Here is a 15,525-nt window from a genome sequence, read left to right on the forward strand (position 1 = left end):
GACAGGTCCTTCTTGCGGACTTTAGCGCTTCTGATCGCATCTCGCCAGGACGACGGCATCAGTTGTGTTGAAGGTGACACGAGAAGGGCCTCCCGTCTCTCTTTACATCTCTCGTGCATGCATTGTGCGACTCCTCGTTTAAACGGTAGCACCGTGTTGCAATCACTCACGGGATCCACTGTTCATTATTACTCCCAAGGCCGCTGCTGCTGCTGCCGCTGCTGCTGCTGCTACTGCTGCTGCTGCTACGTGGAAGATTCTCAAATGGCTTGTGTTGTCAAGGCCGAGCGGCAGCTCCCCTCTCCCCGAGACGGCGAGTGTGCGTCTCACCGCAACGCGTCGCTCTCAAGCAATCAATCACCCAACCAACCCAACGCAGTCGTTGGCTGCGCACGTTGAATGTTGTACCGGGTCATCGCGTGTTGAACATTGAGCGGGGGTTTACATCGCTATAGCAACGTACGTGGCAGAGTTTAATTTCATAAAATAGAAAAAAAACAACAAGACATATGTACAGACGTAAGATTCAAATCACAAGATGCCGTTCCACGTGTGCATTTGTAAACAAGACTGCACATGCTCGTCTCGAGTTACGCACACTCCGACTGCGATGCGAAGAGGAGAGGGAGCACGACTCGAGTCGCTGCGGCCGCCGTCGGCCACTGAGACGCGGCCGCCGCAGACGACACCACGAGGACGGCGTCCCGGGGCGGGGACGGGGAGCAGGGCAGGGACAGAGAGGTGATGGTGATGATGATGATAATATTATGCTTATAACTACCGTCATCATTCCGCATTCATCCGAGCAAAAGGTTATTTCCTTACCGAACAGGGTTACGCCGTATTATTGAACAAATGAATACAGATATATCTGTCACTGCTTCCACTAAATATATCACTAAATATGATTAACTGTTAGCGACGTTTTGCTTGTGATGTTGCTGGGGGGACGCGTTCCACGTGTGCGTGCGTTCCCTGGCACCACACCTCCTCCTCTCTGCTTCGCCTCAACCACAGGAACCAGAGCTCGTGTTGGCTGCCGCGTTGGGAAATCGTGAACACATTCGTGATGATGTCCTCGGTGTTGATCTCACGTTAATGTGCTGTATAGGTACAGCATACACATCATTATCCGTTAGCGAATATGAACATAATCGTATTCATCCGTGGTGAACATAACTCGTATTCGGGATCATTAGTCAGACCACGTGTATGATCAATTCGGTTGTGTTGCAATGAGTGCCAAGTTACAACAATAAAGATCCCCCGCATCGCCTTAACAGGCTGCATGAAAGAGCGAGTGCTGTTAGCGAGCACCTATGAAGTCGGACACGGTACACGAGGGGGTGGGTGGCCAGCACCACGACCAGCCGCCTTTGTCTCCCGAGTGGCGATGTTGACACACCGCACCAAGTTACAACAAACCCACCACATGTCAGCCCCGACGTCCGCTGCTGCTGCTGCTGCTGCTGTTGATGTTGCTGCTGCTGCTGTGAGCGCTCGTGTGAGATGCGAACTGAAATGTTCCATTGGTGCCAGCTGGAGACCACGAGGAGAATACATCGTCGGTGTTGGCGTGGTGCTAACAACAATGCCTTCGATCAACACACGCGGCTGCCGCGCCTGCACGAGCGGGACGTGTGCCTGTACACACTCTCGCGAGATCTAATCGCGGGATGAGCTCTCACGCCGAGCTAATTGCCGGCTCGCAGATGCAATGCGCGGGAATACATTCGGGCAGTCCAGAGTGTAAGGTCCTCAGCTCTTAGCAGAGTGAATTAAGGAGATACATTCATACTAAAGGTTATGAATGTACTGACCGCCTCTCGCACATTGTAGGCTTCGCAACGTCATTGCGTAAAAGAGGTGCGAATGAAAACCAAACACCGTACCGCTGTTCAATTACCATGTAATGGTGGTTAGTTGTTGTTGTTGTTTAAGACAGCATTGCACGGTTTGCGCTGTGCTCTGTAAATGCGAGTCCAGTGATGGTCCATTAGAGCCGAGACGAGCGAGCTAATCGAGGTCACCACTCTGTGCGCACCGCCGCTGAGTGACCCGGGGCCGGCAGCCCCGGGCTGGGCCACAGCCCGGGGCTGGGCCACAGCCCCAACGCCGGCGTCTCCCCTCGGGCACGAGGCGCGCCACTCGGCAGGCACCATCGGCGTCGTCGGCGTGGAGACGATAACCACCTCGATTAGCGGACAATACTGCCTCCTTCACAGATCTGTCCTTCCAGATAAACACATACGAGTACATTTGACACATCCCATCAGCCCCCACGGCCTTCTGGGAGTGCATCGTTTCAGCAGCATTGGCTCGACGCAAGTAAAAGCCGTGGACCGGTTTCGGCATTCGCTGTCTGACCAGCAGATGTGGCCTCGCGAGAACCGATGCTGGTGAACTGCCAGATGCGGTGATAGACAAGACCCCCTCTCGCTAGGATTTGTAAAGAACACGCAGCACAATCATTCTCCACATCATTCAACTCGTCGTGGAGAAGGAAGTGGAGAATAAAGTGATTGAATGAAGTAGAGAATTAAGTGGAGAATTGCGCGATCGGCCACAACACTCAGAGACCAGTTCCACAATTGCGTCTCGATGCGTGGCCCCACCGGATGAGTTTGAGCGTGAACTGAAACGTCGTCGTGGACAGACGCTGCGGAATCTCAGACGCGGCTCGAAAAGAGCAACTGAGTCTCAAAACAAGGGACGTCACACCACAACCACGGAATAAACACGCTACAAAAGTGCCTCGTCCCTAATTGATACAGCATTGATACACGATTGATTTATTGCATGCTCTTGTTCTTGTCCGTATTTCCCACGTGTGATTTACATTTTTGGCTTCAAATGAGACACGAGGAGGAAGACTGACGACACGTTGGGTCTGGATCACACGGGGATGTCGCCCGAGCCTTTGGCCAATATTCACGCCTCTGGCTTCGTCAGAACGAAGGCAAATTGGTTCTGTCGAGGATTCGATGATCACTGACAACGGCGTGACCCTGCGCTTCTGGGGCGAACGAGGAAGCTGGCCTTGCCCTCGCTTGAGCACGTGACTCGGGATGAGCGCGCATCGCGAAACCCGAGCACGTCGGAAAAGGACGACCATGGAAGTGAAATGGCCCACATCCGACTCCCCACGCCGACCGTTGCAAATCCGTACACGGTCAAGGCTGACGAATGCCCCTCGTTAAGGGACACCGTGTCGTGAAGGATCCCCATAGCGAGTGACGCCAAGTGCGCGTGGCATCAGAGGACTGAGGCTCTTCAATCAGCCGATGTCACTCGGCGGGCGGAGGTGCAGATGGAAACTTAAATCGGCCCAATCAGGCGCACTGTGGGCGCCTCGCGGTGCTCACCACAGGGGACGCTCTAAACGACAACAAGAACAACAACAGCAACAATAAGAGCCGCTTGAAGATGGCGTGAGGAAATCCCAATTCTCGTGATATTTCCATCGAACTGAGACCGGAATGGCTCTCGGGATGGAAGCGAGGGGCCGCGAGTTCTCGCCACCGGCGTCTGCAGGGCGCCGGTTGGCAGCCGCGGCGCTCGGGACCCCTCGCTCGGTGGCTGCGTCCCCACGAGGGGCCGACACCTGCGATGGACGCAGCACTATGGGCTGCGGTTGGTAACTTAGAAACAAACTGAGGTACAAACTGTATTTAATACGCTCCAAAGAAACAAAAGTTGATATAGCAAAAGAAAAAATAAATGTTACACACTTTAACCATTCCAAAAATATTTTAAAAATAGTTTTAAAAGTCCATTCAATGCAAATTAAAGAAAATTCGCAAACTAAAAGTGGTGACAATTTAAAAATAGGTTGTAAACTTCGTATGTATTAATGATTAACACGAATGAACTACAAATCATAAGAATACTGTACTTTTGAAACAAATTAATAGTGCAAATTTAAAACAACTCAATTAACTGGAATCAATTCCAGACGAATAGCTGGAAGACATCTGCTAAAACACATAAACCGCTGCCTCTCTGTCTACAATACAGTCTGTGCACGTGGTCTATAGAGTGCTAGACCTACGTCATGCTCTGGGGTTAGCCGATTGTAAGTCAACATTAACGACTGCCCCTCGTTCCCCTGGTTCACTCGTTGGGAAGAGTGTGCTCTCTGTACAGCTTCCATTCCTTTACTTCACCGCGCAAGAGGCCACCGACAACAGCTGTCATTGCCCCCATCGCCAGTCTGTATATGGGATGAGCCCTGTTGAGATTCGGCAGATGAATAACCCCATTGTGACGTCAGTATCGCGGCCTTAGTGAACGTGCCAAGTCCCTCGTGTGACGTCCGAGCTCTTGCCTCGTGCGGTCGACGCGGCGCGACACGGTGGCGTGGTGGTGGCGTGGTGGCGTGGTGGTGGCGTGGTGGTGGCGTGGTGGCGTGGTGGTAGCGTGGTGGTGGCGTGGTGGTGGCGTGGTGGCGTGGTGGTGGCGTGGTGGTGGCGTGGTGGCGTGGTGGTGGCGTGGTGGTGGCGTGGTGGTGGCGTGGTGGTGTGGTGGTGGCGTGGCGGCGTGGTGGTGGTGTGGTGGTGGCGTGGTGGTGTGGTGGTGGCGTGGCGGCGTGGTGGTGGCGTGGTGGTGGCGTGGTGGTGTGGTGGTGGCGTGGCGGCGTGGTGGTGGCGTGGTGGTGGTGGCGTGGTGGTGGTGGCGTGGTGGTGGCGTGGTGGTGGTGGCGTGGTGGTGGGGCGTCTCTGCACGAGCCAGGGAAGCCACCCGGGAGCCGCCGGGGTGTTCTCTCTCTCTTCATCTCACGGCGCCACGCGAGGGGCGAGCTGAGCGATACAAAACGTGTCCCTCGGATCCCAGATGTCACGAAACCCAGGGAATTCCACCAACAATTCCGTTCTATTCCAAACCACGTTACGTTGAAATGAAGGTCAAAACATAACGCGCGCGCTCGCTTTCCTATCGCTCTCGCAGATGTATTCCATGTTTGGTCTAGAGATTCGCACCACTATTGAGTCCATCACATTCACACCGCCCCAGATTAAAGAGAGGCGCGTGTGTCACGGGTAATCCACTCGTGGGCGCAGACGGTGACCATTGGCCAAGCTGCGGACAGTCGAGTTTGGTGAAGCCATCCGCACGGGCGTGCACGGCGTGGAACCCTTCGCTCTCCATCTCACGTCGCGAGTCTTACGCCTATAATACGCCGTCAAGTAAAGCTGAGAATTAACTCTGCTGCGTGCTTTAGAAAAAACTCCGGTGAAAGCGCCGATCACAGCCGCGACACAAGTCGCGGCTGTCGACCTGCTTGAGACGCGTGCTACGCAGGCCACGGCGCGTCTCGCTGACTCTGCACGCGGCCATCCTTGGCGATGAACTTAACTGCAACGTTCTAAACCCCCTCGCTATTTCATTGTTTGCATAAAAAGCATTAAAATGTTAAAACCGATTCCTGAATTATTTTGATCGCAATTCAGCCGTCACTGCTTAATACTTTTTTTTCTCTTCTTTTTGTAAATAAGTTGGTACGCGCGGCTTCAAGGCCGTCGTCACCATCACCGCTCGGTTGGCTCCAGGTCACCGTGATGTGGCACGGGGCACGCGCAGTTTAAAACGACAGGAGCCGTCACCGCACTCATTTCTACGAACTTTGTTCTCACACCGTAAAGTGGAAACCCTCCGTCGTTTAGTTTTTCTCAAATAATTTCTGAAACTCGTGTTTGTCACAAAACGATTCGCTCCTTCGCTAAATAACCTGTGATTTGATACTGTCCTCAAGCTCCCACTGGCAGATAAAATAAATAAAATGATTCAATAAAAAAAACTTCATGCACAAAAGAGCATTACTCTGTACAGTGATATCCCATGGCAGACTGGACCCCGCCATGAAAACATTGAATTTCCAAAGCTGAATCAAGGTGCTCTCGTACCCATTCGAGGAGGGAGGAGACACGTTGACCTACTGTGGCTCGGGCTCCTTCGCCGCCCATCCCATCGCGCATCGCCCCTCTCCTAGCGCAGGGCCTGCGTGGGTCGCTTATGGCCACACACATCACTCGTCGTCCGCTTGCGTGCATGCGGAGAGAGGAACTCGCCAACGCACACTGCAGAACCAGCGTGGTGAGTTATGGGAGACCTTCATCCAGCAGCGGATTGGCAAGGGGCTGTACAGCACTTTTGTGTTATTATTTGAACGAGCTGCTGTTACAGAGCAATGCCATTCGGCCCTTGTTGTTGTCGTTGCTGTTGTTGTTCACTACGGCATGGCCCTGTCACGTATCACTGTGCCTACATTGTGTTGGTGGTAGTGAAGACATTGGCCACTTAATGTTACCAACAGAGCGCCGATAAAACCTTTGCTTTGTTCAAAATGGCAATCTCGGGGTCGTGTTCGTTTGGCATCGCTCAGGGGCTCCTTTGCGTTCTGCGCTCGTTTCCGTGTCAACGGCCTCTCACCCGGCGCGTTCACTGCCGTTCACCTTCCCGGCAGGTTCATCGGTAGTCAAGTGTCCGTTAGCCTGAAGGTGGATGACGATGAACCATTTACTGCAAGTGGATATTCTAGATTGTGTCTGGTTTTCGCTGCGTGGCAGCGTGATTCTGTGTGTCTCGCATTACTGACATCGCGTGTGATCGCCGGTGGTTTACGCAGGTCTCAATATTGTCACGTTTATACAAATTTGTTAAACATCACCACAAAACGTGGAATCATAAGAGGGGACAATGTAAAAAATTGTAATAAAAATGAAATAGAGAACTTATTCAAGTAAATAAACATAAAATGTTTGAAACAGTTGGTCAAATAAACTTCCTACATCGCAAAATGTGAATTATATATATAAAATAACAATGATTAATATGCTATGCCTGGACATGTAACTGTAGTAAATTTAAGAAAATATAACTTTGTCGATTTTTGACGTGATAATTGCCGAGCCAAGTGCAGAAAATGAACACTGGGACCGCTGGGCCGGATCGGGACTCAACTACTCCCCATGCAAGTCACCGCCACTCCGGGTCCCCCAAATGTTGACAAACCGCACTGACGCACCGCCCAACGTGTGACTGCTCGATGGAACTTAACAAGTCTTCCGGAAGCTTGTATCTTACACATTTCGTTTCACGAGGAAAAGAAACAAATGAGTCAGATTTTTTTCCAAGTTCTAAACAGAATGCTAACTAACGGTGGGCACAGGAGCCGTCCTACAAAGTTGTGCAAAATATGGGGAACCCCGTGGAGCTCTGCAAAGCGACATTCTCCATGGCGCGCACGGACTCCCTCGCGACACTCGACGGCGAGCCGGCGCTACGAGGCGGCGGGGCTGGCGCGTCACACCCACTCGGTCATGGAGTGCTTGTAGTGAGCCACGTGGCTCTGCACGCCTTTCTGCTTGAGCTGCAGCAGCGTGCAGGCCAGAGCCAGCACGCAGATGACGAAGATGCAGGGGATGACGATCGCGATCACGTTGATCGTGCTCGTGGACTCGTCCATCGTGCCCACAATGTCCACGTCGGCGTTGGAGTGGGGCATGCCCCCGGGGCGCAGGCGGTGGGTCGTGCCGTCGCAGCCCAGCCAGTCCCTCAGGATGGACTTGGGGTAGCCGGGCTCCACCGCCAGACGGTGGTTATTGAATTTCCAGTAGTCCTTGCCCTTGTAGAAGTACGTGTAGGCTACGGGTATACAAGACACACGCGACGTGTCAGAACGTGACCACGGAAGTTGTTCAGCATCATGTTGCATGAACATTATTATTCAGATTTTTTACTCAGGAAAGCCTCACCGGGTCTCAACACCATTTTTTAGGAGGGTCCTTCCACCTTTCCAAGATATCGAACTTGGCCTTTCTCTAATTATTCTTATTAATGTTCTTGTTATGTACCCTGTTACTATCCATACTACATTAATGTCACTCATCTTGTGCCTATCATTAATTGCCCTGCTTTCACACCCATACAGGAAAACACACCTGTATCAGTAACACCGCAGTATTCTAATCTTATTTTTCAATGCACAAAACACAAATATAAGCAAAACAAAGACACAAGTACAAACATAATACACACAGCGCATGCGTACAGTTCCTTATGCTCCACACATAATTACCCTGAGAGCCAAGGCCGCCATCCATCAGCTCAACACAAGAAGTACACATTGGTCTAAGTGCAGCGGAGATGGAATATAGATTCTGAGACATTTATAGATTGCACGTTTAATGGCCAAGTCACGTGACAAATCCAATCCGAGATAATGCCACCTCCACGATGGATGGAATCCCTGGCATGTAAAAAGAAGTCTGGCCCCGTGCTTGGTTTGACGTGCGTTTAATAACGAGTGCATGACAAGAGATTGCACGGGAAAAAAGCACAAATCCGGTTATTCATTCATTCGTTATTACATTTGTAACGCGTATGAATTGAACTTAAAAGGAAAATCAGAGGAGCGGGAAACTTTATTTGAGAGAAAGTCTAAATATTCTAACAAAAGATCGACTCTGACGCTGATGTTGGGCGCAGCGATAGAGGAGGAGGAGGAGGAGGGAGTTAATTCTAGACGAGCGGAGTTGTGACAGAGTAAGCGACGTTCACTGCATCTGGTTCGGGGGACGGGGCTGGGTAAGGAGGAGGAGGGTGGGGGAGGAGTCACTCGGGGCAGATCGCAGGTTGCGAGGTGGAATATTCTGATGAGGCTCAATTGGCCGGTGGACCCCGAGCATTGAGCCAGAGCGTTGACCCAGAGTATGGCCCATAGCGTTGACCCAGAGCATGGCCCATAGCGTTGACTCAGAGTATGGCCCATAGTGTTGACCCAGAGCATGGCCCATAGCGTTGACCCAGAGCGTTGACTCAAAGCATGGCCCATAGTGTTGACCCAGAGCATGGCCCATAGCGTTGACCCAGAGCGTTGACTCAGAGCATGGCCCATAGCGTTGACCCAGAGTATGGCCCATATCATTGACTCAGAGCATGGCCCATAGTGTTGACCCAGAGCATGGCCCATAGCGTTGACCCAGAGCGTTGACTCAGAGCATGGCCCATAGCGTTGACCCAGAGTATGACCCATAGTGTTGACTCAGAACGTGACCCAGAGCGTTGACCCAGAGCGAGCCCTGCGCTTTGTAACAGAGGCCGGCGAGTCTGTGCAGGATGCGTTGTTGAACGGGAAGCCGGACAGAGAGATTTGAGAAGCTCTCTGGTCGTGCCGAGTGTCGGGCACTGTGCGGGAGGACGCGATTTTGGAGCCACTTGAGATTTTGAGATAAATATGATTACGCTTCTTTGGGAACATTATCAGCTTGCTCTTCTGAACATATACAACAACTGGCACCTGCATGAAGTTTAATCTGTGAGCGAGTTCAACCAGAACCCGCGTCATTATAATGCACGTTAATAGGAGTGGAGTTACACTCCCCACGTGTGTTTGGAACAGCGTGGACAGAGTCGGAGTGCGGCCTGCTGGAAGGCTCCATTCCGTTGTTGTATGGTTCATACGGTAACCAGTAATGAATTAGACAACACGGTGGCCTACTGTTGCGAATGATGTTAGGGGATCTTTAATGTACACTGTGAGTGAAGTAGGCGGTGAGTTTCATGGTTAATGCACACCACCGCAGTACTAATTGGGTTGGCTGCTGGATTAGAACCGCGATCCTCTGCAACAAGCGGCGAACACGCCGCTAGCGCTGGTCTGCAGGGCCGCTCGTCCCTGGTCATCGGGAGCGTTCGTGATGGTGGCGGTGCGGAGTCTGAGTCGACGCAACAGTCTCATCAGAGTCACAGCGTCTCACTACTCAAGCACGTGACAGGGCAGCACTCGTCGCCACCAGCGGCCCCGAGCTAGTGGTGGAAGTTCCACATTCCGATGGCAGTGGCCACAGAGGCTAACCTTTGTGGATTCCTCACGAAGTGCTTCATTTTATTAAAGACACGAGCCAGAGGAGTGACACTGTGGCCACGCAACAACAGACGAGGAGGAGGAGCAGCAACACGACACGAACTCTCTCTGCTGAAGCCCTCTTGTCGTGGCTAGCAGACCTCAACATTGGCATATAGCTCACGAACAAATTGCTGCCTAGAGCAAGAATAACATTTTATCTCCGCAGCCAAATCCAAAAGTAGAATGTCACAAAAAATAAAATCCATGTATATCCGACAAGCACATCACAGTCGTCAAACGCTCCTGTCATGTCATCATGGGCAGAGTTGAAAGCAAGAAATAGTTTTCAGGTGAAAACTAAAGAGTCAGTGGCCTGGATTCCTTGCACGATGCCTCGTGGCAATCTATCTGTTATATATACACATCACGGTTACTGAAACGTGCATTTGACGATAAGAAATCTCGGCATTTGACAATACTCAAACATTTATACACTTCAACTAATAAGAGGGGACCATCATGCAGTTCGTCAGAAGCTGCAATGCACAAGGCGTCGTGTGCACATTGCTGTGTGTCGTTTGAAACCCGTGGTTTTGCAGCCTGCATTGCTTTTTCTGTTGTGATGAAGGGTTTTCTCGTCATTTAGAGTTTTAATTCGAGTCTCAAGTTCACTTTGCATAACCAGGTGAGACCTCTCAAGAGGTCAAAGTTACAAGCGTGACCTGGGCCACCAACATTACAAAAGCAAACCAGATAAAGTACAGCAATTAAGCAAATATAAATCAAGACAAAAAAACAACCGTGTCACATCAACAATTTTACATATTTCACAAACATAAATTAATGTTCATGGTTTTCTTGTGGCCTGAGTCAGCATGGGCAGAATATATTTAGACTAATCACTGCACAATTCCAAAATTAAGTTACAGAAACATGATTGTACTAATATGTAAACAGGCAAGGGTACATGATGTCAAATGATCGCTTCACGATGAATGAACGCCATCACAGTGTCCGTGTAACACTTGTCTAGGCGTCATGTGTTCACACATGACACCAATAATGCAATGGTGTGAAACGGCGCATTCGTGTTGCTACTCACCTCCTTCATTCCCAACAAAGGCACCCTTAGGGGCCTCTGGGATTCCCTTCCAAATGTTAATGGACTTGGGGTAGTCTATGTCGACAGTCCGCTTGTCTTCATTAAACCTCCAGTATCTGTTCACAAGCAGGCACATCCACCGGTCCCGTGTAACGCATCACGGCCAGACCACGAACAGTGACAGATTCGATTGCTCTCCTAAAAGGGATTGTGGTGGTTGTGAAGTCGCGCCACCCCAAGACGGACCGAGGCAGGGCCGAAAGAAGAAGGCGCCGGTCTTAGCGGAAAGGTGCCGAGATGGGCCCAGTTAGCAAGGGGTGGGGCCTCATGCGTAAAGGGGCGGGGCATAGACAGGAAGAAGCGGGGCCTAAAGAGGAAGGAGGCGCAGCCTAAGAAGAGGAAGGGCCTGTGGCGGTTGGACTTGCCTGTTGATTTACGGCAATGGAAGTGCAGAATTAAACACATACAGCAGCAAGCAGCAGCACAGCTTTAGTGCTGCAGATACAGTCATGGGCTGACTGGTAATAAATATTCATTTGGAATTTAGAAGGCACAATCATTCACAGACGATTATAGACTGCCAGTAGGGAGCGATGTTGTTACGTGAAACCCAAATTTGTCAAATTTTTAAAAAATTACCTTCAAGTCACTCAATTAGGTATTAAAGATAGCAGCAATCATCACGTGACAGTCGCCGATGTATATATAAGCCTCGAAATCTAATTAAGGAATGGCCATCACCATGTCTGCCAGCAGCAACCTGCTGGACGATAGACGTGGGCGACTCCACGAGCCGCCGCACACACCGGGGCCACGCACGACAGCGCAATGGACCGCTCCTCCTCCTACCGGTCTCCCTTGAAGAAGAACGTCTTGCTGGTGGGGTCCCACCAGAGGACGGTGTCGATGCGGTCCTGCGGCAGCCCCTTGCCCAGTTCCGAGAGCGTGCGCGGGTAGCCGGGCTCCGGCCCAGCCTCGTTAAACACCCAGAACTTGTTGCCTGCAGCGGCACGGGGCGCACAGTTGGAGACCGGCGCCGAGCCAAGATTATTGGTGTTTATTTTTTATCACCGTTGCTCTCATTACACACCTGGTTTTAATAATAGGGCACGTGCGATCACAGCCCAGGGGTATGCGAACGAGTACCAAGTCTGGAATATATAAACTTAACCAAACTATTTGTATTTTACCAAGTAAGGCCCACTGCGTGAAATAGCTCTTTTTCAGAAGCGATCTGGCCACAAACGATAGTTGAACGATATGGCTTATTACGTGGAAATTTCTTGGAGTCAAATAATCTAAATGATTCTAAGTGTGGAGGGAAAAACCGGAGGACCCGGAAAAAAATCCAAGCGAGGATTTGGAGAACACAAAAACTCCAAATATACAGCAGGCGTCAGGGTCGGAATCAAACCAACGACCTCATGTACACCAGGCGAGGTAGTTAACATCTGGCCACCGTGGCGCCCCCTGCAATAACACCAGGTGCTCGAGAAGTCACCAGCCGGAATAATCCAGACTCAACCTGGATTATTCCCGCTGGAGAGGCCATACTGAGCTGAGCAGTTCTGTTACGAGGATGACCTCAGCTCAAGGCCATTGGCAGTGGCGGCGGTGATTGGAGATCGCAGGGAGGGAACGTGCAACCTAGGGGAGCAATAACGAACATTCCTTACGCGAAACACGTGGCGGTGAGTGCCGCACACGGGAGCACCGTCACCTTTGAAGAAGGCGAGTTTCCCGTCGGGGCGCTCGTAGGCGGCGTCGATCTTGGAGGGCAGTCCGCGCCAGTACTGCCCAATGAGCATCGGGGAGCCCTCCACCACGCGGTTGTTGCGCACCTGCCAGAACCACTGGTCCTGCACCGCGTCGCAGCAGCAACAACAACAATCCACTCGCAGATACAATCAACCGTGCAGCGCACACAGCTGAATGTAGATTCACAAGTTTATCTTTGTGCAGAAGCCTGGCCATGTGCAACAAAAAAAGAATGCAACCCAGTCACTGAGAGTCACGGATAGTCACTGATAGTCACTGAGAGTCACTGATAGTCACTGAGAGTCACTGAGAGTCACTGATAGTCACTGAGAGTCACTGAGAGTCACTGAGAGTAACTGATAGTCACTGATAGTCACTGAGAGTCACTGATAGTCACTGAGAGTCACTGATAGTCACTGATAGTCACTGAGAGTCACTGAGAGTCACTGATAGTCACTGAGAGTCACTGAGAGTCACTGATAGTAATAATCATTTCAACCTGTAACGTGTTGATACCACCGAGCACGTGGGTTTAACTCCGAGCGAACGAGTGCGCGAGGGAAGGTGGCGACCTCCAGATTTCTGTTAAATCACGAACAGCACGCACGAGCCATCACCGTCGTCACCATCGACCATGGTCAATCTACTGCTGGATGAAGGCCTCCCCGTGCCGGCTGCATCCCTCACAATCCCGGGACGACGCGGTCCCAGGTGGCCGCTCACACCTCCGACACGCGGCGCGCTGCGCAACTCAAGTGCGATCGTTGTGGGCGGGCGGGAGGGCCGGCGGGTCGGCGGGCGGGCGGGCGAGACGCTCACCTTGAACACGAACATTTCTCCGCGCAGCACGGTGACCGTGTCGAAGCCGCCCTCGCAGATGCTGGGCAGGGCCCCGGGGAGGCCCGGCCGCTCGTCCAGGGGGTGCTTGGGGGGCCGCGGCCGCTTGTCGGGCCTGCGGGCGCGCGACGGCGGCTCGGGCCGCTGTGGAGGGGGCAGCGACGTCTGCTTCGTCGGGTCGGGCTCCTTGGCTGGAGGCCCTACCACGCACGGGCGCGGGCACAGAGGCGAGTGGGGCAATGAGGTCACCCGGCCACTGCTACCGTAGCGTCGGGATCGCGACGGTTCGTAACGGCACCGGCTGTCTGCAACTCTCTCCCATCGCACAGGCAGCAGCAGCAGCATCCAAGCACCATCATCGTCATCATCATCATCCACCTTAAAGCAGCAACTCTAGGTTCTGACCTGTTCAGGATCTCACCCATTCAGGATCTCACCCATTCAGGATCTCATACAAGGAACTTTAAAGTCTGGCTCTGCGCCTCCGAGTTCTCGATAAAAGATTTTGTCCGATTTGCTACATAAGTGGTTAGGCACTAGTAGGACAGAGTGGCTAACCATGCGGAAGACAGAGTGGCTTGTTGGGCAGAGTAGCTAAGCAGGTGTTGGTGGAGTGGCTAAATGTACTCTACGTAGTAGTCAACAGAGCGGTCATCTGCCATGTGATCTGCAAGACCGTTGCCATGTGCAGGATGCGGGAGGGCCGATTGCCGAGACAGCTATTGGAGTGGTCTCCAAGAGTTCGGAAACAAAGGATAAGAAAAGAACTAAGAGCATATGATGACAGACTGTCAGGGCAGATCTTTGGGTCTATCTGTAAGTGAGAGCAAATGCCAGTCTCTATGTCAGACTATGTATGGGTCTCTGCGTGGGTCTATGGATCTCTCTGTGTGAGTCTATGGTTCTCTCTGTGTGAGTCTATGGTTCTCTCTGTGTGAGTCTATGGTTCTCTCTGTGTGAGTCTATGGTTCTCTCTGTGTGAGTCTATGGGTTTCTGTGTGACTTTATATGGATCTCTGTGTGGTGAGTCTATGGGTGTCTGTGTGAGTAGACTGTGTGTAGACTAGCCGTAGCTTCAGCCGCACCAACCTTACCATAATAATAAAAAAACTCCTATCCAGGGGCCTGCCCTGGCTCCTCCCCCCTCAACCAGTATATATAAGGGGTCGGATCTCTTGGAATGTCTCATTTACTTGATACAGCAAGCGTGCTGTGACGGTTCCACCTGAAGACGGAGGCTTGTGTTGCCTCCGAAACGTCGTGATTTTTATTTTATTTTTATTTTACTTTTATTAATTTTAATTTTAATTTTTTACCTACGTGACTTTACCGAAAAAACCTAAGAATATGAATCCTTGCAGTCACGAAAGCTTCAAATCTAGAACGTCTGTGTGAGTCTATGGGTCTCTGTGTGTGAGTCTATAGGTTTCTGTGAGAGTCTAAGGACGGATCTTGCAGGTCTCTGCGAGTCGACTGTGCAGCAGCTGCGGGATGTGACGGAGAGCGGAGCGCGTTGGCAGCCACGGTGAGGTGCAACGGCCGCGGCATCAACGGCGTTGGCCGCAGCGGCTCCGTGGCCGCGGTGGCGGCCGCGGTGGTGCCGACGCTCACCGTAGATCTGCTGGATGCCCAGGACGTCGTCGTGCGGCAGCTGGAAGTGCACCGTGTCCATGTACTGGTAGAAGGGCGCCATGATGGCATTGGGGTCATTGGAGTGCTCCAACCCGAGCGCGTGGCCCAGCTCGTGCACGGCCACCAGGAAGAGGTCGTTCCCTAGCAACCGCCACCACGACGAGCCATGGGGGCAGCCACGTGCGGTGCAGAGGGATGGGGCACGGAACAAGGACACCAGCAGGGCATTTACGTCACGAATCATGATCTTCAAAGAGAAAGGCATTCCATTCCACAAGTCTGACATAATCTTTGGGTCTTTCAGTAAAGTCACGTAGATCGGTTCAAAGAAAATATGAAAAAAACTACG

General features: G+C 51.8%; 1 protein-coding gene across 3 annotated transcripts in view; it reads right to left on the reverse strand.

The window, feature by feature from the left end:
* Positions 1-452: 452 nt before the first annotated feature.
* The window catches only part of LOC144949553 (matrix metalloproteinase-16-like), a 41,772-nt gene continuing 26,699 nt past the window's right edge, over positions 453-15,525 (reverse strand). For 2 of the 3 annotated variants that reach the window (XM_078879484.1, XM_078879482.1), the window contains 6 exons: positions 15,156-15,317; positions 13,527-13,744; positions 12,670-12,808; positions 11,799-11,949; positions 10,950-11,065; positions 453-7,644 (listed from right to left, as the gene is read on the reverse strand). In XM_078879484.1, the coding sequence (XP_078735610.1) occupies positions 7,304-7,644; positions 10,950-11,065; positions 11,799-11,949; positions 12,670-12,808; positions 13,527-13,744; positions 15,156-15,317 (1,127 nt within the window). In that variant the 3' untranslated portion in view covers positions 453-7,303. The remainder of the gene's footprint in view (positions 7,645-10,949; positions 11,066-11,798; positions 11,950-12,669; positions 12,809-13,526; positions 13,745-15,155; positions 15,318-15,525) is intronic. The other variant, XM_078879483.1, reaches the window with a different exon arrangement.

Source organism: Lampetra fluviatilis, chromosome 54 (assembly GCF_964198595.1).
Source record: "Lampetra fluviatilis chromosome 54, kcLamFluv1.1, whole genome shotgun sequence".
Taxonomy (NCBI): Eukaryota; Metazoa; Chordata; class Hyperoartia; order Petromyzontiformes; family Petromyzontidae; genus Lampetra; species Lampetra fluviatilis.